The sequence below is a fragment of the Schistocerca nitens genome, chromosome 2 (genome assembly GCF_023898315.1).
Source record: "Schistocerca nitens isolate TAMUIC-IGC-003100 chromosome 2, iqSchNite1.1, whole genome shotgun sequence".
Classification (NCBI taxonomy): domain Eukaryota; kingdom Metazoa; phylum Arthropoda; class Insecta; order Orthoptera; family Acrididae; genus Schistocerca; species Schistocerca nitens.
This window is the reverse complement of record NC_064615.1, coordinates 904739107-904762365: the sequence shown is the minus strand read 5'-3', so window position 1 is coordinate 904762365 and position 23259 is coordinate 904739107. Positions and strand designations below refer to the sequence as shown.

General features: G+C 41.8%; 1 protein-coding gene across 1 annotated transcript in view; it reads left to right on the top strand.

Annotated features, from left to right (window-relative positions):
* LOC126237218 (growth hormone-regulated TBC protein 1-A) overlaps positions 1-23259 on the top strand; it is a 55577-nt gene that overhangs the window by 8548 nt on the left and 23770 nt on the right. The window contains exon 6 of the mRNA XM_049947104.1: positions 16469-16654. Within this exon, the coding sequence (XP_049803061.1) occupies positions 16469-16654 (186 nt within the window). The remainder of the gene's footprint in view (positions 1-16468; positions 16655-23259) is intronic.

Sequence of the window (23259 nt, the reverse complement as noted above, 5' to 3'; positions counted from 1 at the left end):
AAATCCCCTGAGTACAAATGATAGCTCCGCCAATGCACTGCCCTTGTATATGTTGTGTACATGATACTACTGCCATCTGTATGTGTGTGTATTGCTATCCCATGACTTCTGTCACCTCAGTGTGTAATCTATTGTGTTAGCACATAAAAGACAGAATCTGTTTTATATGTTTCAAGCAATATAATTTAAAGTGGTCAGATTTGGTTAGAGAGAAATAAAAGCTTGCATGCTTAGGTACTTTATGTTGACATTTGATTGGTAAAAGATTGAGTATAATGTACAGACATCATGTTGCCTGCGATTACTGCTCATAATGCTTCTGTCAGTTGCAGTGAGCAAACGCAGCTGTGACACAATAAACATGTTTCAATACAGCTGTGATGGTTGTCATTAATATTTTATGATAATGTGTACAGTCTGAGCTGATGATCATTTTTGTCACATTTTAAGTAACTTAATACAGTTAGACATTTGGCCATATTAGGTGACACAATGAAATGAAATTATTTTCCAAACAGCCTTGTAGACAATTTACAGAACATATCAAATTGTCTGTCATACTTCCATGCAAAAGACCGTATTTACTGTCACACTCATTGTTTTGTATTTAACTTGATAAATTCAAAAGTATCATACATCTATATAGACAGTTCTTTACTGTCAAGTAGTGTTGCTTACGTGTCACACTCACAACATCACCACTTGACTTATGGTATGTTACATGTGACCTACATGGCCATCAGGGACGGTGGCAAGAGGGGGGGGGCTATAGCCCCCCCCCCCCCCTTCAGAAATCAGCGAATGTGTTACTCCAACAGATTCAATCATTTTTTTAATAACTATGTAGCAATATAGGTTGCAGTGTATTTCAAACACATTTTAACAAAAGAACAAGAGTGGCAAATAGCTTACTATCTAAACCAATAAATATCATTTAATTTAAAATGCGCGTCTTATTATTTATTGTTACACATTTTTTACCCTGAACTCCAAAACAGTTACTAAAAACTACTTTAAGCAACACCAAATTTTACCAATTTGTCGGTGGAGGACCCCAACTCTCCTTTTGTTAAGCAATATTCCATTACCCCCCCCCACCGGGTGACAAACTTCTAGAATTTCCCCTGATGGCCATCACACATACTTGCTAAACCTTGACACTACTCCCTGCAGCTATTAAAATTCAATTATATGACCAAACAGAAAGAGTTCAGCATTGCTAATGCAAACAATCAGTCCAACTTTAATGTACGTGCCTATGTCGAGTGTAATTAAGTCCTGAATAATATCCATGTAAACATACAAATTAAATGTCAGTAAAAAAGAAAAAAAATAATCACATGAGAGTGTTGTAGAGATCGTGACCAACATTGTCTAAGTTCACAAAACTCACCTTTGTCTTTGTAATATAATGTTGTGGCTATGTTTTAGTGCTTTCTAGTGCACTGCAAAGTGATGATAAAGTCAAAATTGACCAATCATGGCATAAAAATCTCTTTAAAGTTCCATAGTTTTAAAAATAATTTCTGTGAAACAGCAGCAGTTGCAACTGATTGTTGCAGTCCATTATTTGATTTATTAACTTTCTCTAACTGTGATGTACTTAAATTTATTGTACCATGCATCCCATTGTGTTTTTAATATATTTTCATCTCTTGTGATTTTGAAAATGTGTTTTTCCTGCAAGAATTAAAACCTATTACAGTGCTCCAGAAATCTTGTCCTTTTTTTTTTCTGAAGTATCTATGCCAGTAATAATCCTTACCCTCTCTCTTCTACTGTAGCATCCCAGTGACTCAAAGACAAGTTGTCTCATTGAAGAATATAAGTACATATCAAAGATACATAATATAGCTGACATTGTGCACAGTATGACATATTCAGCATCCACTAGATTGCTGTGACCTGCATTCATCACATCTGTGCGTCACAGTCCCATAAAGTTTTGCTATTGTCGAAATCATATGTATCACTCTTATTTCTTACGTTAACTATAGGTTTAGGTACTGACAATCGACCTTAAGGTACCTTCTCTGTATAGACAACTTCACACTATTTCCTGCTTCTCACCCAGTCTCCTTTAGGTTAACTATAAAATTTGGACTGTCAACAATTAAATCATCTATTTCCTTATCAGTGATTACAATGTCTTCTTAATGTCCTTCCTTACATATAATAAAATTCTCATGGCACTTTTTTGCTGCTTCTGGCCTCGTCAATTCCACCACAAGTTGAATGGAATTAAGATACTCTTTGAATTCATTTCTTAGATCATGAGTTCGGGCATGAAGATCAGATTTCAATTCTGTTTAATTAGCATGTTGCTTATGCAAAGCAGTACTATTAGCTCTCATCTCTTTGTACATGTTGTGTATGAGACTACGTAGACTATATTCTTCCTATATACTATATACGCAGGCACCTTATCAATTACTTTATCAGTTATTTACATTTTGCTGTACTGACAGAGCAGTATGGGATGGCGCATTATCATGATAGAGAATCCAATTATAAGCAATGTTGGCACGGACACAAAGAATTCTTTTACGAAGTCTTCCTAAAATTTCTTTGTAGTAATATTGGTTAACTGTTTGTCTAGGAGGCACCCACTCTTTATGAACAATTCCCTTTGAATCAAAGAAGCACACAAGCATGCATTTCACTTTCGACTTGCTCTTTTCCAGTCTGTTGGGACTTTCCACTAATTGAGAGATTTGTGACAAATGTAAACTAAGGGGCCAGTGCCACAGAGTGCTCTGTAAAACCAAATTGTGATTCCAACCAAATTGTGATTCCATCCAGACCCGGTGACATTTGTTTCAACTCTTTTAATTGCTTCTCTATGACAGAGATACCTGTTACTAAGTCTTCCATACGGGAGCCCATACAATGGCCAAGCAGTTTGTGAAGTCCTGTGTGAATGACTTCTTAAATGCAAGGTTTACAATTTCGGCTTTCCATTTGATGTCTTCTATTTCCATGCCAGACTGATTGATGCGTGACTGAATAAAAGCCTTTAACCTGCTTGGAAATTTTATGTAGGACCAGAATTTCCTAGGGTTCTCAGAAAGATCTGTTGCTAAGGTGCGACATGTATCGATCTTTTTACAGACGCACAAATCTCTGATATTCTGCCCCGGTGTGTTTGAAGATCTGCCAGGCAGAATGGATGCAGGTAATGGCCGCCAGGCGGCACTGCTGCAAGTGTGGGCGCTGTGGGTGCCAATGTAAGCACCACCATAAGCCATGTCTGCCTGGCTGACCTTTCAGGGCTCGCAGACTCCCTTCAAAGCCAGCAATGCAGCCATTCCTTTGTTAGTTGTCATTTCTTTGCTTTATCAAATATATCTCACTACACATCATTGTCTTGCTTCTGAAGTCACTACTCTATTTGATCTTGGTTTGCCCTTTGGACTTTTTATTCTGCCAAACTGTCTCAGTTTTCTGCCATTCTCTTGTGTTATCCACCTATTGTTCTTGGGCATCTGATTGTTGATGCTCTCGACCAGCTGGTCAGCCAGTGCTGGTTGTGAAGTTATTCCCCTACTTGTCCAATTCTCATCACCATGATTGACAATGAGGTAAAAGTATAGTGACTTTCTGTGGTTGCCTGAATATAACTCGTGAAGCAGTAACAGCTGCTCTGGGAGCAACAGTTGTTAATGCAGGTCCAGCAGCAACAGCAGTTGCAACAAAAATTTCAACATTTGTTGGATCGCTTACAGGTTCATGTTTCTCAACCCATCCAGGCTGTGGTCATTTCCCAGGTGGGGTGCCACCCACCCGAGTTTTTGTCATTTAATGATAAGAAAGATGACTGGGGCACATATTTGCAGTGTCTGAAGCACGAGTTCAGTGCTTTTCAGGTTTCAGATGACACTCTCCAAAGATTGCTCTTCCTTTTTTGGCCTTCCCGAAGATGTTTTTCTTGCTAAAGATGTTGGTTCCTCTCTCAAATCCAGTTGCACTGAAGTTCGGAGAGATGCCTTCATTGCTATCCAGTTACTATTTACAATGATCCCATGTGGTCGCATCGCGCACAGAGTTGCATCAATAGCCAAGCAGCCTGGTCAGTCATACTGCTCATGGGTGATGGATATACAAGGTTTGAGTTGATGTTGCGATTTCATTTGTACTAGCCTGACTTGCAAAACTTCATGTGCGGATTCACTGATCTGAGATGTTGTGGTCCAGTTGTCTCCCGATTCGGAACTTCATACTGCAGCTCTCAAACTGGACAACCCTACCTTAGACAATATTTTGGAACTCACGCCCTCTTTTGAGATCACACAGGCTGCAAACAACATCTCATGGCGCGACCTCAGGTAGTGGCAGTCCAGCCGCCGCCTTGGAGGCTGAACCTTTGCCGTCAGCAGCAGTCTCTCCCATGATGTCCTGACTGCTTCATGGCACACCTGCCTACGCACTGTCCGGTTTGCTGGGCACACTGTGCCCATTGTGGGAAAGAAAGGCATCTCCACACTGTTCGTCATGAACCAGTGACACAGTCAGATGGCCCCTACCACCACCACCACCACCACCACCGCCACCTGTGCATCATGGGATGGTGCATGAACTTAAGAAAGTTCTTTCCCAGGATGATTCTTCCACGTCTAAGTTGTTTACCACCCTCATGAATGCAACCTAGAATGTCCTCTTCCAGGTGTGGACACAGGAACTAGTGTTTCTTTGATCAACTTCCATACCTATGCATGTCTTGGTTCCCCAGGCTTGAGCCCACCTTCCTGTACATTCGTCATCTGTGGTAACAGTTTGAATCCTCTTTAGGATCAATTCATGGTCAATGTTACAAACATACAGATCGTCCAGCTGATATCTCTATTTGTTGTCACTAGTCAGACAACTGGCAACATTTTTGATCTCTATGTCTTCTCACTATTTGACTTCTCCATCACTGGTGAGGTTCAGGTCAGCTTCAACACAGTTTGATTCCAGGAGCTTGAAGACCTCTGTGACACATTCGTGCCTCTGTTTAAACCAGCCTAGGGTGCGCCATGGATTCCCAGGCCCAGGTCTCCTTGGGTCCAGATTCTATGCCCCATTTCTGCTGAGCAGGACCTCTTCCTGTCTCTTCAAGGGCAGTTGTTAAGCAAGTACTCGATCACCTCCATGCAGCTACAGTAATTGAACCTGTCAAAATTAGTACTTGGGCCACACCCCTGGTGGTGGTCCAGAAACCCAGTGGCTCTCTATGGCCATGATAAGATTTTCAACTGATGATCAGTGCCCAGGCATAAGTGGAAACCTATCCCATCTTGCATCCGGGGGACCTCCTCACGAAGAGTGCTGAACATTAATATTTCTTTAAGGTAGACCTTGCTGACACACATTTGCAGATCCCCCTGGATGAGGAATCACAATGCATCATGCTCATCAACTCTCTCTTTTGCTTACGCTTTTGCTCTTGCCCTTTTGGATCTCTTCCACTCCAGCGATTTTCTAGAAAGAACTGGGACAGTTAACCCGTGTTCATTCCTGCACATACTAACAATCTAGATGACTTGACTGTGTCAACACCACCTGCACAACTTTCATACCCTCTTTAACATGGTGCTTGGTGCACGGCTCAAGTGCTGCATACACAAATGTCAAATTTTTCAGGAACAAGTGGCGCTGTACTGGCGCATAGGAAAGATGACTGTATGGGGCAGCCTGTGCGTCAAGAAACACTGACAGCAGCTCAAAAGAACTACTAACAGATTGAGAAAGAGGCTCTGGTGATCATCTTTACCATTAAGAAGTTGTACATTTATCTCTTTGTACCAAGTTTATCCTCATTATGAACCACAAGCCAATAGTGGCTCTCTCTGGACCCTCTCTCAGCTTCTGGAGTGGACTGCACACCACCTCCAACAGAGGGCACTCTCCCTCAGCTCTTACATTTATACTATTAAATACAAGCCAACGGCACAACACACAATAGTGAATTCCCTTTCCCTTTCTCATCTGTCCTGAGGGCCCGATCCGGCATATGACTGACAGGAAATCTCCAGTTTTCACATCGACAAGTAATGACAGCATTCGTTGAGGGATTTCTCATTATGATTATTCACACCGCTGCAGACTTGCACCATGCCCCATCTTGCAACATGTCAAGCACTATGTTCTACAAGTGGGAGCCACTTCTTTTTCAATGTCTGCCTGCCGATTCTGAGCTCCAAGCCTAGGCCACCTCTGCCACAGTTTGTTTGTCATCTCTGATGTTCTCCTGCTTGATGCCGAGGGGAGATACTCACCATGTCATCACTCACCTAACCTGTGCCCCCATGTTCTGACATCCCCCATTGTGAGACTTGGGGTATGTTGTGAAAGAAAACCCCCCATAAGACACCATGCCTACTGACTGGGACTGAACAGAAATATGAAGACCATGATGTGCAACTGTTCTGCTTGTGTCTGGCACTAGGCAACTCCAACTTAGTCTTTTGCCCCCTGACCCACCCTTGTTGACTCTGGAATTTCATTCATCTGGGCTTTGCTGGCCCTGTTGTGGAATGTATGTGGCTCATTGTCGTGGTCACTTATTGTAGCTACCCATATGTGGTCAGTATGGCGTCTGCCACCACTGACGCCACTCTTACTGCTCTCATCCAGATTCTTGCCATCTTAGGGCCTCATTGCACCATCATGTTGGATAATACACACCAATTCACAGTGGTGGCTTTTGAACAGTTCTGCACCTCCAGTGGTGTGTATTGGGCACTATCTTTTTAGCCATCGCCATTTGTTAAGTTTTGTTCCCCCTCCACTTGGTGCTCATTGCCCTCAATCTTTGTCAGTTTGCCATTTCCTGGAGGAATGCCCTTTTTTTTACTGCTTACTTCCAATTTATGTTTACAGCCTGAGTTATCAGCCATTTTAGTGAACGAAGCACAGGCTGTCGCTCTTGTTGAACTTTTTATCTGTCACAATATGGCGAAGGACATCTAATCTTTAGCTCAGGACCTATATTTCTCTGTGGCATATTTTATGGATCAGTCTCCAAGTACTTGTTTTTAGCTGTCTTTCCTGCTGTCGATTGAGCTTAACGTGTACTCGCTTTTAACTCCTTTCTTTGTCTTTGTTTTCTACAGTTATGACATAGACACATATGACCCTCAAAGTTTTTACACCCTAAAACAAAACAAACAAAACCTCCAGTGGTAAATCAGAGTATAAGTTGCATACGTTTAAGCAACAAATGTTGAAAGCTGTGGGTACTTTCACCACCATGGCTGCGCTCACACTGTTTCTCGGCACCTACCAGTCCACCCTTCCCATGACCATAGCCCAACAGAGTTCCTGTGTGGGTGGCAGTCACATATTCTCACCCACCTCCTGGCCCCACAGCTGACAGAACCCCAGACCCAACCTGTTCAGTACTTTCTGCAGGGTACAGCTGCGTGGGCTTACTCATATGGGGCAAAACCCTTGCTGGTGCTGGCCAAAGTGGTTTCCACACCAGCCAAGGTACAGCTTACATTCCTGGGTCCCCAACAACAGTTCTCAAGGATGCAGCATGGCAGAGGTGGTCTCAGGGCGACCTCTTCTGTCTCGGCTGTCGTCGCCCACTCAATCCATACCCACACCACTGGGTGCCCCAGTGTTTTCCTCCCTGCCAGCAAACCTCTATGCTGGGCCTCAACACCTGCCACTTGTTCGCCTTCCCCAGAATTGTCTGTGGTACTTCCATCGTTAAATGCCCATTTCAGGTGGAGGTACCTGGTATCCCAGCTTGGCATGTTTGAAGACCCACCGGACGGTATGGGCATTGATGATGACCACTAGGCAACACTGCTACAGTAGTATGTGTTAATGTAAGCCAGCCTATTAGGGCTTGCGGCCATCCTTTAAAGCCAGCAGCATGGCCTCTCCATGCGTTAGTTGTGATTTCTCACTTTACCATATAGATTTTGCTGTACGCCGTTGTCTTCATTCTGAATTCACTACTTAATAGTATTTGATTTTGGTTTGCCCTTCGGATTTTTTATTCTGCCATGCTGTCTCCATTGTCCATCGTTCTCTCACGTTGGCCGCCAGTTATTGTCTGGTGACTCCCTGTCAGCCAGTTGGTCAGCCAAAGCTCATTGTGAAGTCATTCTCGGACGTGTCCTGACTCCGGTCACTTTAGAATCTTTACTAGCTTTTGCCTATCTTCATTTGCAAGTTCATTTTTGAAACAAAAGTACAACAATCTCTGTTTCTAAAGCAATTTCCAAATTTTGTTACTAAAGCACAGTGGGTATTTTTCATCCTTAATTTACTTGGCATGTACTTCTCGGGGATGCAATTCACTTTCCATTTAAACTTTGCTCGTAATTTCTCTGTGTCCATCACACTGGAACTAAATGACGTACATTCATTTTATAAGTGGGATGCTAACAAGTGATGATTTACACCATATCAAAACTACTCTCCTAGCCTTGTTGATGAATTCATTAACTTCAGTAACTATTGTCATTATGATATCATGATCACTAATTTTTGTTTCTATACTGACAATGTTGCAACTTAAAGCCTGTTTGTAGCTGCAAGGTCTAAATCTACATGATTACTCTGCAATTCACATTTAAGTGCTTGGCAGAGGGTTCATCGAACTACAATCGTAATATCTCTCTACCATTCCACTCCCGAACAGTGCGCGGGAAAAACAAACACCTAAACCTTACAGTTCGAGCTCTGATTTCTCTTATTTTATTTTGATGATCATTCCTACCTATGTAGGTTGGGTTCAACAAAATATTTTCGCATTCGGAAGAGAAAGTTGCTGACGACTGAAATTTCATAAATAGATCTCGCCGCGACGAAAAAGTCTTTGCTTTAATGACTTCCATCCCAACTCGCGTATCGTATCTGCCACTCTCTCTCCCCTATTACGTGATAATACAAAACGAGCTGCCGTTTTTTGCACCCTTTCGATGTCCTCCGTCAATCCCACCTGGTAAGGATCCCACACCGCGCAGCAATATTCTAACAGAGGACGAACGAGTGTAGTGTAAGCTGTCTCTTTAGTGGACTTGTTGCATCTTCTAAGTGTCCTGCCAATGAAACGCAACCTTTGGCTCGCCTTCCCCACAATATTATCTATGTGGTCTTTCCAACTGAAGTTGTTCGTGATTTGAACACCCAGGTACAGTTGAATTGACAACCTTGAGAATAGTAATATTTATCGAGTAATAGAATTCCAACGGATTTCTTTTGGAACTCACGTGGATCACCTCACACTTTTCATTATTTAGCGTCAACTGCCACCTGCCACACCATACAGCAATCTTTTCTAAATCGCTTTGCAACTGATACTGGTCTTCGGATGACCTTACTAGACAGTAAATTACAGCATCATCTGCGAACAACCTAAGAGAACTGCTCAGATTGTCACCCAGGTCATTTATATAGATCAGGAACAGCAGAGGTCCCAGGAAGCTTCCCTGGGGAACACCTGATATCACTTCAGTTTTACTCGATGATTTGTCGTCTATTACTACGAACTGTCACCTTCCTGACAGGAAATCACAAATCCAGTCGCACAACTGAGATGATACCCCATAGGCGCGCAGCTTGATTAGAAGTCGCTTGTGAGGAACGGTGTCAAAAGCTTTCTGGAAATCTAGAAATACGGAATCAACTTGAGATCCCCTGTCGATAGCGGCCATTACTTAGTGCGAATAAAAAGCTAGCTGCGTTGCACAAGAACGATGTTTTCTGAAACCATGCTGATTACATATAAATAGATCGTTCCCTTCGAGGTGATTCATAATGTTTGAATACAGTGCTCCAAAATCCTATTGCAAACCGACGTCAATGATATAGGTCTGTAGTTCGATGGATTACTCCTACTACCCATCTTAAACACTGGTGCGACATTTCCAATGCATATGGTCTGTCGAACTACCTCCTCAAGACAGTTTTTGGCAAACGTCTTCAAAACAACTTCACAAGACTGCTTGTCCATTACTACCTGCAATGAATCCATAGATGTCCCAGTCTTTACTCAGTAGGTTAGTTACCTCCTACTAGTATTGCAGGATCTAAGTATTTCCACACTACTAAGCATAAACTGTCTTTGAACGATTCTAATACTACCACAGTAGAATCAGATCTTTGGTAAAAACATCCCAGAATTAACTTGAGGTCACTTAGACCTGTTACATGCATCTTAATTATAATCTATGAGAGAAGCAGTGTCACTGGATGGTGGCTGAGCTGCCAACATTCACAAGTGTAGCTGAAAAACCCATGACCAGTAGGCTGCAGTCACAGCCCCTAAGCAGCAACCAGCGGCTCCCTGATTGCTCAGCTGGTTAACACACAGATGGGTGCAATGTCCCATCCACTGTTGCCGATCGTTATGGACCTGTGACGGCTGCCTTTCTGCCGGTGTCTGAAATGCTCACCTGTGCCATAACCACTCACTGCAATGAACTGATACAAATGCTGGCTATTAGACCTGTGAAGTTGGAAGGCAACCAATCATACCCATCTAGTGGATACAGGACTGTACTAATCGAGCAGATCATCAAGAACCAGTGAGTGAACAAATTTGCTCTATCATGCTCAGTCAACACCACAGCTGCACTGCCTGTGACGAACCATTTTCTGCTTTCAATCTTTGATTTCTTCATTGTTCACTAGCATTATGTCAGTTGCCTCAGACTCACCTAATGCTTCTGCAGGCACTACTAAGGATATATAAAACTGTGTCATGTACAGAGTTGAGAGGAGCAGCATCAACCAATCTGCTGTCCACAGCCAAATGAAGTCACGGCTTCACCACCACCCACCTATCAAACTCCTCCTCAGCTAATAATCTGCCAATACGATGCTGAACAAAAATAGTCACCAGTGTGACATCTCTCCTGTTAGGAAGAATTTTAATTATACGTGATGATAATTTGTGAGTCCATCTTCTTGCCTTCCCAAACCTGGATGCATATTGACCCAGAGCAGATACCACACAGGAGGGACCTAAATTACATCTCCTGATAAATGCTGTGTTTGATATCTCATAAGCCTTGACAAGTCTCCATGTATCTGACTGCATGGTGTTTAGAGTTAGAGATTACGGCTTCATCTGATGTGAATCCTTATCACTTCAACCATCATGTAATAATAAAATTATATAACAACTTCTGGCTACAAGAAGTATTATATGTTTTCTGCTTTAACACAATTCATATATATTTTTCATAATATTATACAGTGCCCATGCCATAATTCCCTAACCAACTTTAAGGCAAGTTCAGTCTTAGATTCTACACACTTCAAACAAGAGTTGAACATATAATTGTTAAAGGCATTTAATTTTCATCAGTTGGGGCAGCAAAGTATTCTTTGACTGCAGCTGATTGTCACCTCGCTGTGCTGGTGCACACTGTAGGAGGAGATTTACTGTAGTTCCGCCAGTCCCATAGCAAACAGTGTGGTCATTCAGTTACTTGGCTTCTGCAACATAATCATTTCCACTATTAGCATATACAAAATTTCCCTCACCCATAGATCATTTGACCTCCCAGGAGCCTTTGTAATTAAAATCCTGATAAGCCGGCCACGTATTGAGGAATTAACAAATGTTAATGGGCACAAAAGGTGATCAATTACACAGTGAAATAAATAATTTTCCTAAGCCATAAGAAAATTAAGGAATTCACACAACTAATTCACTGTTCGCACAGGTAAAACTAAATAAAGGTCAGTTGCCATATAGTGACAGACTTGTGTCTCTATTGATAAACAGCGATGGAAGCCAATGTCCACTGAATACGTTTATCAGTCTGTAGGCCATGAACAACAACTAAGCTCTAGTATTCTCACATTTAAGTATAAATGACTTGTACAACAATAAGAATAGTCCGTTTCGTTATTGGACAGAGTTCATAAATATAGCCTCATTGTCTAGGGAAGCATCAGTTACATCAGAACATAGTGTCAGTTGACTCGCCAAGAATGGACATGAGTATTTGGCCACTTAGGCTAAAATCAATCTGCTAAGTGGTTTCATATGATCAGTCAGCCAGAAGTGCTGCATTTCCATTGGTGGTAGTGCTTTCCCCGGATGTAGAATAACGACAGTTGTTGATAGTGCTGCATCTTTCATCATTATGTACAGGGAGATTCCAAGATAAAGGAAGCCCACTGCTTATAAGATTCCCATTGTTATAAAGGTTGTTGTTGTTGTTGTTGTTGTTGTGGTCTTCAGTCCAGAGACTGATTTGAAGCTGCTCTCCATGCTACTCTATCCTGTGCAAGCTTCGTCATCTCCAAGTAATTACTGCACCCAACATGCTTCTGAATCTACTTACTTCATTGATCTCTTGGTCTCCCTCTACGATTTTTACCCTCCACGCTGCCCTCCAGTACTAAATTGGTGATCCCTTGATGCCTCAGAATATATCCTACCAACCGATACCTTTTTCTATTCAAATTGTGCCACAAATTCCTCTTCTCCCCAATTCTGTTCAGTAACTCCTCATTACTTATGTGATCTATCCATCTAATCTTAAGAATCCTGCTGTAGCACCACATTCCAAAAGTCTCTATTCTGTTCTTGTCTAATCTATTTATTGTCCATGTTTCACTTCCATACATGGCCACACTCCATACAAATACTTTCAGAAAAGACTTCCTAACACTTAACTCTATACTTGACATCAGCAAATTTCTCTTCTTCAGAAACACTTTCCTTGCCACTGCCAGTCTACATTTTATATCCTCTCTGCTTTGACCGTCATGCTATTTTGCTCCCCAAATAGAAAAACTCCTTTACTACTTTAAGTGTCTCATTTCCTAATCTAATTCCCTCAACATCACCTGATTTAATTCGACTACATTCCATTGTCCTCGTTTTGCTTTCATTGATGTTCATCTTATATCCTCTTTTCAAGACACTGTCCAGTCCGTTCTACTGCTCTTCCAGGTCCTTCGCTGTCTCCCACAGAATTACAATGTCATCGGCGAACCTTAAATTTTTTTTTATTTTTTCTCCATGGATTTTAATTCCTACTCCAAATTTTTCTTTTGTTTCCTTTATTGCTTGCTCAATATACAGATTGAATAACATCGGGGATGGGCTACAACCCTGTCTCACTCCCTTCCCAACCACTGCTTCCATTTCATGCCCCTCGGCTCTTATAACTGCCATCTGGTTTCTGTACAAATTGTAAATAGCCTTTTGCTCCCTGTATTTTACCCCTGCCACATTCAGAATTTGAAAGAGAGTATTCCAGTCAACATTGTCAAAAGCTTTCTTTAAGTCTATAAATGCTTGAAATGTAGGTTTGCGATTCCTTAACCTATCTTTGAAAATAAGTCGTAGGGTCAGTACTGCCTCACGTGTTCCAACATTTCTACGGAATCAAAACAGATCTTCCCCAAGGTAGGCTTCTACCAGTTTTCTCATTCGTCTGTAAAGAATTCATGTCAGTATTTTGCCGCTGTGACTTACTAAACTGATAGTTTGGTCATTTTCGCACCTGTCAACAACTGCTCTCTTTGTGATTGGAATTCTTATATTCTTCTTGAAGTCTGAGGGTATTTCGCCTGTCTCATACATCTTGCTCACCAGGCTATCAGTAGTTCTAATGAAATATTGTCTAATCGCAGGGCTTTCTTTCGACTTATGTCTTACGGTGCTTGGTCAAATTCTTCAGACAGTATCATATCTCCCATTTCATCTTCACCTATGTCCTCTTCCATTTCCACAATATTGCCCTCAAGTACATCTCCCTTGTATAGACCCTCTATATACCCCTTCCACCTTTCTGCTTTCCCTTCTTGCCTAGAACTGCGTTTCCATCTGAGCTCTTGATCCTCATATTGGTAGTTCTCTTTTCTGTTGATCTCATTTTTGAGACATTTGTACTCCTTTTTGGCTGCTTCATTTACTGCATTTCTATATTTTCTCCTTTTGTCAATTAAATTCAGTATCTCTTCTGTTACACAAGGATTTCTACTAGCCCTTGTCTTTTTACTTACTTGATCCTCTGCTGCCTATTTCGTCTTTCAAAGTTACCCCTTCTTCTCCTACTGTATTTCTTTCCCATGTTCCTGTCAGTCGTTCCCTAATGCTCTCTCTGAAATTCTCTACAACATCTGGTTGTTTCAGTTTATCCAGGTCCCATCTCCTTAAAGTCCCACCTTTTTGCAGTTTCTTCAGTTTTAATCTACAGTTCATAACCAATAGATTCTGGTCAGAGTCCACATCTGTCCCTGGAAATGTCTTACAATTATAACCTGGTTCCTGAATCTCTGTCTTACCGTTGTATAATCCATCTGAAACCTTCAGTGTCTCCAGGCCTCTTCCACGTATACCACCTTCATTCATGATTCTTAAACAAAGTGTTAGCTATGATTAAGTTATGCTCTGTGCTAAATTCTACCAGGCGGCTTCCTCTTTCATTCCTTACCCTCATTCCATATTCATCTACTACTTCTCCTTCTCTTCCTTTTCCTACTATTGAATTCCAGTCCCCCATGACTATTAAGACCGATGACCTCGCTGTCTGGTCTTCCCCGAACAACCCAAACCCCCCCCATGACTATTAAATGTTCATCTCCCTTCACTATCTGAATAATTTCTTTCATGACATCATACATTTCTTCAATCTCTTCGTCATCTGCGGAGCTACTATGCTGTTTGTAGTAGTTTACCTGCACTCCTATTTTTTTTTTATTCATTATTAAACCTACTCCTGCATTACCCCTCTCTGATTTTGTATTTATAACCTTGTATTCACCTGACCAGAAGTCTTGTTCTTCCTGCCACCGAACTTCACTAATTCCCACTATATTTAACTTCAACCTAACCATTACCCTTTCTAAATTATTTAACCTACCTGCCGAATTAAGGGGTCTGGCATTCTATGCTCCAATCCGTAGAATGCCAGTTTTCTTTCTCCTGATAACAACGTCGTCCTGAGTAGTACCCACCCGAAGATCCGAATGGGGGAATATTTTCTCTCTGGAATATTTTACCCAAGAGGATGCTATCATCATTTAACCATACGGTAAAGCTGCATGCCCTCGAGAAAAATTACGGCTATGGTTTCCCCTTGCTTTCAGTTGTTTTCAGTACCAGCACGGCAAGGCTGTTTTGGTTTATGTTACAAGGCCAGATCAGTCAATCATCCAGGCTGTTGCCCCTGCAACTACTGAAAAGGCTGGTGACCCTCTTCAGGTACTGGACTCGCATTCGGGAGGACGACGGTTCAATCCCGCGTCCGGCCATCCTGATTTAGGTTTTCCGTGATTTCCCTAAATCACTCCAGGCAAATGCCGGGATGGTTCCTGTGAAAGGGCACGGCCGACTTCCTTCCCCATCCTTCCCTAATCTGATGAGACCGATGACCACGCTGTCTGGTCTCCTTCCCCAAATAACCAACCAACCAACCCTCTTCAGGTACTACACATTTGTCTGGCCTCTCAACAGGTACCCCTCCATTGTTGTTGCACCTATGGTACAGCTATCTGTATCGCTGAGGCACGCAAGCCTCCCAGCCGACGGCAAGATCCATGGTTCATGGGATTGGGGGAGGTGGGGTGGGGGGTTATAAAGCATACATTGGTCAAACTATTCATTCTGTTTGTTCAGGAAGTGTGTGTGGTATATCACTGGTACACAATGTTACAACCACCCACATAATCCATTGTGGCTGTGCAGTGCTCAGATGAGGGACATGCAATGAAATATAATCAGACAGAGGTGGTTGTTGCCACTTCCCTGTACTAGGATTGTGTTCTGAATGAATCTGTTGAAATTAGGCTGGCTGATAATCTTATTAGTAGGGATGGCACCTTTTGCTGACCTGCCTTGAAACACAACATTCTTTTACTCAGTCAGCAGAAGATTTTGATGATTAGTTACATTGTAAATACCTCATTTGCTTTCACGGCTCCAGCACTGCTCATATCATTGCAGCAGGGACATCACTACACTTTGCATGTGTGCCAAGCATACTGTGCTGATCTGTAATAAAAGGTATCCCTACAGCAAATCATCCTATTTTTGTTGTTGCCTCTAATGCTTCTTCCATCCGAACGTCACCCTCCTGGTGATAGTTGTTGTTATTATTATTATTATTATTATTATTATTACACACTTGGTTCCTATTACAGTTGAGACAGATTAACGTGGTATCACAGTTGTCTCTCTTATCTGATTTTCCAGTATGGATTACTGCTAATTCTAGTTCGCTCAGCAGTCTTATTGATTAATAACAATTTATTGCAATGCACACTTTCTTTCTGGAACATATCAATCATTAACAAATGTAGCTAGATGAAAACAAAGTACCTTTTTATCTTAATATTCTGACTCGTTCCTACTGATATTGAGGACGAAAATCAGCAATCGCAACACTTTTTTAATTTGGCTTTCCACACTTGTATTAGCCAATAACAAAATGCCACTCAAAATCAGTTTTTCGGTATATATAAGTTAATTTTATTTAAAATTTGTATTTTTCCTTTTCAGACTGTGCTGAGGATATGGGATTGTCTTTTTTATGAAGGGTCCAAGATAATATTCAGAGTGTGTCTAACACTTATTAAGAGAAATCGAAGCAGTCTCCTTGAAAGCACTGACTTTGCTACACTGGCGGAGTGTTTCAAGAATATTACTAAGGATTCGTTAGTCATTCAATGCCATGACTTTATGGAGGTTAGTTTTCTCTTTAATATGACCCAAGCTGCATTTTCTGGTAGCAAAATTGTGTATTTATCTTTAACAAAGCCACATGTAAAGCAATATTTATCCAAAATGCGTGTGCGTGCGTGTGTGCGTGCGTGTGTGTGTGTGTGTGTAGTTAAGTTAAACCAGTGACCGTATCATTGTAAGTAGCTGAAATTAGTAGTTGATTGTGATGTGAGGTTCAACATGTAGCATGTCCCTTTGTTAGTTTTCTTTTTCAGTAAGAGAGCTGTAATGTGTGATAGTGCTCATCCTGTCATTACAGATTAATTAACCCTTCACCTGTACAAGCTGCCTTTGTGTCGTGTAATACTTTGGAGTAATGCTGGGGTGCAGAGGCGATTGGGTGTTGGCGTGGGGGATTGGGAGGGAGTACAGTCTTTTGGGAAGTTGTTGTGCGTGTGAAATTAATTTACATGCAATGAGGATGATGATATAATTTAACCTTTGCACAAGCAATTTGGACATCTTTGTCGCCTACTTTCAGAAGAGGTTGGTGTGTGGTTATTTTGTTGTTAGTGAGTTTCCTAATTGCCATGTCTTGCAGGGGATGAGGTATCTCCTTCCAGCCACTGTTCCTCAACACAGTTAGTTATATTTAGTTACTAGTGTCTTTGGCAGTGGGAACATAATTAACAGGGGCCTACCAGAACCTTGTTCATTATATTGAAGTTAATACCTGGTTGTGGGCAGAGGGTGCATTGAAATTATAAAACAATGCAATTGAACACATGTGCATGTGTGCAGCCCCTTTCCCCCGAAAACGCGCGCAGATGCAGACACACACGCTCTCACACACACACACACACACGCTCTCTCTCACACACACACACACACACACGCTCTCTCTCACACACACACACACGCTCTCTCTCACACACACACACACACACACACACACACACACACACACGCTCTCACACACACACACACACACACACACACACACACACACACTCACACACACACACACGCTCTCTCACACACACACACACACACACACACACACACACACGCGCGCGCGCAAATGCAACTCACACACTCATGACTGTAGTCTGTGCCCGCTGAGACTTCCCTGTGAGCGGGTGCACATGGTGAGAGACACAACTAGTTGGTGGGAGTAAGGGGGAGGCTGGGGCAGGCAGAGGGATTGATAGCAGTGTAGGGTTGGGGTATGGTAAAGTGCTGCTCATGGGAACATACAGGGATGAGGTGGAGAGAGAGTAGGGCAGCTAGGTGAAATCAGGTGGTGAGACAGAGGGCACAGGGGAGGATTAGTGGAAAAGAAGAGAGGTTAAAAGACTGTGGGTGTGTTGATGGAATAGAGGACTGTGTAGTGCTGGAATGGAAACAGGAAAGGGGCTAGAGCATAAGGACAGAGGCTAACGAAGGTTGAGACCAGAAGGGTTAGGGGACGTAGGTTATATTGCAGGGAGAGTTCCACCTGTGCAGTTCAGGAAAGCTGTTGTTGGTGGGAAGGATCCAGCTGGCACATGCTGTGAAGCACTCGTGGAAATGTAGAACATTATGTTGGGCAGTGTGTGCAGCAATGGGGTGGTCCAGCTGTTTCTTGGCTACAGTTTGTCAGTGGCCATTCATGTCGACAGGTAGCTTGTTAGTTGTTACACCCATGTAGAATGTGATGCAGTGATTGCAGCTTATCTTGTACATCGCATGACTTGTTTCACAGGTTGCCCCACCTTTTATGGGATAGGTGATGCTTGTGACTGGAGTGCATTAGGTGGTGGTGGGAGCATGTATGGGACAAGTCTTTCATCTAGGTCTATTATGGGAATATGAGCCATGAGGCAAGGGATTGGGAGCAGGAATTGTATAGGGATGGACGAGGATATTGTGTAGGTTCGGTGGGCAGTGGAATACCACTGTGGGAGAGGTGGCAAGGATAGTTGGTAGAACATTCCTCATTTAAGGATACGGTAAGAGGTATTCAAAATCCTGCCGGAGCATGTGATTCAGTTGCTCCTGTCCTGGGTGGTACTGAGTCACAAGGGGAATGCTCCTCTGTGGCTGGACATTGCGAATTTGGAAGGTGGTGGGTGACTGGAGAGATAAGGCGCAGGAGATCTGTTATTGTCCAAGGTTGGGAGGGTAATTATAGTCTGCGAAGGCCTCAGTGAGATCCCCTGTGTGTTTCAAGAGAGGCTGCTTGTTATTGCAGATTTAATGGCCATGGGTGGCTAGGCTGTATGGAAGGGATTTCTTGGTATCGAGTGAGTGACAGCTATCAAAGATACCAACCATTTCCTCCACCGACTCTCCACAATTCCTGTTCCTTTACCACTTGGTGCCCTGCTCATCACTATTGATGCCACCCCCTTTTACACTAACATCCCTAATACTGCTATTGAAAACTACCTCTCCCAACACCTGACAGATTCCAATTCTACAACCTCCTTCATAATTGCCGTGACCCACTATATCCTCATCCACAATTACTTCTCGTTTGAAGGCATTACATACAAACAAATCCTGGGTGCAGCTAAGGGCACTCGCATGGCACCGTCCTATGCCAACCTATTCATGGACCATCTAGAGGACTCCCTGAACACCCAGAATCCCAAACCCCCTCACCTGTTTCAGATTTATTGATGGCATATTCATGATCTGGATTGAGTGTGAGGACACCCTATCCAAATTCCTCCAGAACCTAAACACTTTCTTCCCCATTCGTTTCACCTTGTCCTACTGAACCCAACAAACCACCTTCCTCGATGTTGGTCTCCACTTCAAAAATTGCTACATCAGTACCTCCGTCTATATCAAACCCACCAACCACCAACAATACCTCAACTTCGACAGCTGCCACCTATTCTATACAGCCTAGCCACCCGTGACAGTTGCATCTGTAGTGACAAGCAGTCACTCTTGAAATACACGGAGGGTCTCACTGAGGCCTTCACAGACTGTAATTACCCTCCTAACCTTGTACAAAATCAGATCTCCCTTGCCTTATCTCTCCAGTCACACACCACCTTCCAAATTCCCACCATCCAGCCTAAGAGGACCATTCCCCATGTGACTCAGTACCACCAGGACTGAAGTAGCACACCACAGATCAGTATTGGCTAAACTGGGGCAGCACATTGCAAGGAAACTACCAGAACTATCTTGAACAGGGTGTTTCACGTCTTCTCTCTTAAAAAAAAAACTATTATATCTGTTGCTGACTGCCCTTTCGTTAATTGTTGCTTTTATAAAAATTGTTTTTGCTCTTAATGGTTTATTTAATTATTTTTAATTATTATTGGCGTAACAACGCATATATGGAAAGAGTGACGTGAAATTCTTTTAACAATGCTGTGCTTTTAATTGCTTTATCATCGTTACCTTTTTTAGCAAAATAAAATGATGGAAGTATTATTGTTCTGGATCTGGCCTACAATTTAAAGAACGATTTTTAGGTAACTGCAACTCATGCTAAGTATCAATATATCTTTCCTACTTCATAATTATTCAAAGTTGAAATTAATGTCCTATGATCACTGATGTTACAGTTCGTACGATCGTTCACAAATACAAGTTTGCAGTGGATTTTATTTCTTACTAAAATGCTATTTCATGCCACGGCTAGCCCAAGAACATGAGACTCTCATTAAAGAAAATTACGTATTCACTATAAAATTTAGCCAGATCAGAACGGAGCACAGCAAGTTTCCTATCAGATTCTTTAGGTACATAAAATTATTTGCACTGAAAATTATATCCTATCAGCAGCCCGCGTCAACCTGCAACACATCATAAAATCTGCTGATCTTCACTGCCAGCCTGAGAGCTAAAAGAAATAATATTATTTTTTACTATTATTTTACCGCTTCCTTGCGGTATACTCGACTATATTGTAAGTCGTTTAAATACGCCGCGGCAGCGGCTCTTCTTTCTCCAACGGCTCAGCTCCACAGATAATATTTTTATATGGCTGAAAAATATCTTAACAGGATGGGATAATAGGCAGGCACACTTTAACATTTAAGTAATACAAGTTTTCATTTAAACAACTCTATTTAAACATTTAAATATCTTAATAATTACAGACCTGTGTACATTCACGCGCAATGGCGTCCAATTCACAATCTCGACAAAAAAATGCTACCTCCGCGCTCTCTACGACAACAACAGGAGATCTTGATCTCGCAGCTTCCAGATTACGAAGAACAGAGACATTGCATTACATCATGCCTTATATACAAATTCAGTTGGTGATCTCTGTACAACATTTATCTTCTGTGTCGGTCTTATTACTCGCCGACACAGACGTTCTCAAAAATAAAAAATAAAGAAAATAATACATAATTTTACATAATGACACAATATGACACATCTAATATTTTAATTATTACATAATATATTGTCTTTGTTTATTACAAGACGTTACACTGCCCCCTGGCAGCATTTGACTAACGATGAAAATGTTCGGCAATATGCTGCCACTAACGTCTGTCTTGTTTATGGTTTATTACTTTGGTTGGAACATTCACTTTACACTACTCAGTTCTTTTACACTGTAGGTTTAATTACACTTCGTATACTGTTCTTACACTTTGCGAGGTGACCGTCAACCTAGTCCCAGGGTCATTACATTTATTTGGCTCCCCCATTCGGGCTACGTGCGATCAGAAAACCTGGGAAAACTGCGCCGGAGCCATGGTCATCTCACGAAAAGTTTAGACTCTATTCAATGTCCACATATAACAAAGGCTATTTGTGATAGCATGCTACACTTTTAGTCTCTTTGTTATCAATATACTACTTGTATTCTGGATTGTTATGAAAGTCACTTATTACACATTTTTACAATAGTATAATGAACCGTCTTTGCACTTACTCGCGACAGTTGGTTTAAAATGTCTAGCATTCGTGCGAGTATCTTTCATTAACATGACGCAAACATATTAGATCGATACATCACTAAATCCATGAATATTGTGAGTTCGTGTTGGATAACAACAAAAAAATGTTTATCACGTCATTGCGTGTCCATTAAACACCATTCATGTTAGCACATTATACATATAGTTAATAGTTCATTTGAATGACAACAATGTGGTATGGAGCTGGCGGCGCGAAGCAATTGTTGAGTAGCGTCGTCTGGAACGCCGCGTACCGACGGCCGCTGGGTTCGACGACCGGCTCTCAATAACAGTGAGGTCGTGCTAGCGTGGCGCCCAAGCAGTCGCGAACCGCGCTGAACCATTCGCTGTTGTCGGCGAGTGGCAGTGGTTTACCGCAACCGGCTGGATGGCGGCACGGCACTCGTCTCTGCTTCTCCGCATGGCTCCCCGTCGTGGCGCATGAAACAAACATTCCACAACGGTGTACTGTCTTTAAGGACACAGATTACTAGCTGTGGAAGAAGAGGCAATTTGTTAAAAGCGTTTATTGTTCAGTAAGCCGTCGCTTCACTGGTATGCACAGGATGTTTTGGCGTGATAACAGGTTTTTTGTGGCATCGTGACACTGGTATTCAGAGTTCGTCACACGCACATTGTACTACACGTTTTCACTCACTTCCACGGTTGATGCACTGCCAGAGCGTCTTTCAACACGCGAAAATGGTTCGTTACACTCATACTACATGTCTCCGTTGAGCGATGTTTGTGTAAATCGTCTCCGAACGGATCAATAACTACTGTTTTTATACACTGTCTATTGTTCGTTGAGCGCTGCACTAAGACAGTCTATCACTCAACACTAGATTTATCGACGTATATATTGGTGCAGATACAACAGTCATTTTCTGTCCCTACTACACACAATATTCCGTCCTGTCCTTAAGTGTTTATGCACACAGTTTATTTTTTAACACCTTTTAACTGTTCTTTGCATAGTCACTCTGATTTACATAGCATTTATTTGTTTTCACTTTATCACAACATACTCTTCATATTGTTGCTAGGCGTATTTGGCCCTTTTGTAAATTTCTTTTTTAACGGTGTGTGAATTTTTTTTTTTTTTTTTTTATACATATTTTTTTTTTTTCTTAGTGTAGCTTGCCTGATTATCACCCATCTATCAAACAGATTTTACCATGTGCATGACAGCTTGACTCGGGCATATTGTTCAATAAATACTTCGTTCAGCAATAACATTATTTTTAATGATTTTTCCTATATGACTACAGTGTAGGTTCTGCATTGTCTGACTTAACTCGCGTATCGCGTAATGAATATTCAAGGTCGTGTACCAAGTACACAGGCTTCAATTGAAGCATTGCTACATACAGAACGGAGTTTCCACGGAACGGGCTCGTTTTTAATTAGGTTCTGCTCCAGTGTCGTTCTCAAATCACTACTGGCAGCCAACATCACATTACATCATTGTTGCATATTGCAAAGTTAATGTCTGGCTAGTAAAGACTCTCTCTCTCAGGGTTTCTTATCCTAATACAATTACAGCAATTCCCTTACTCTATAAGATTGCATCATTAATTGCACTTACACACTACACATAGAAAATGGTTCAAGAAATTAATCCTTTATACAACAAGAAAATTGTTCATTTTTTAATAAGCACATAATATCTTAATGACTAATTGTCTGTAACAAAATCTGTCCTGT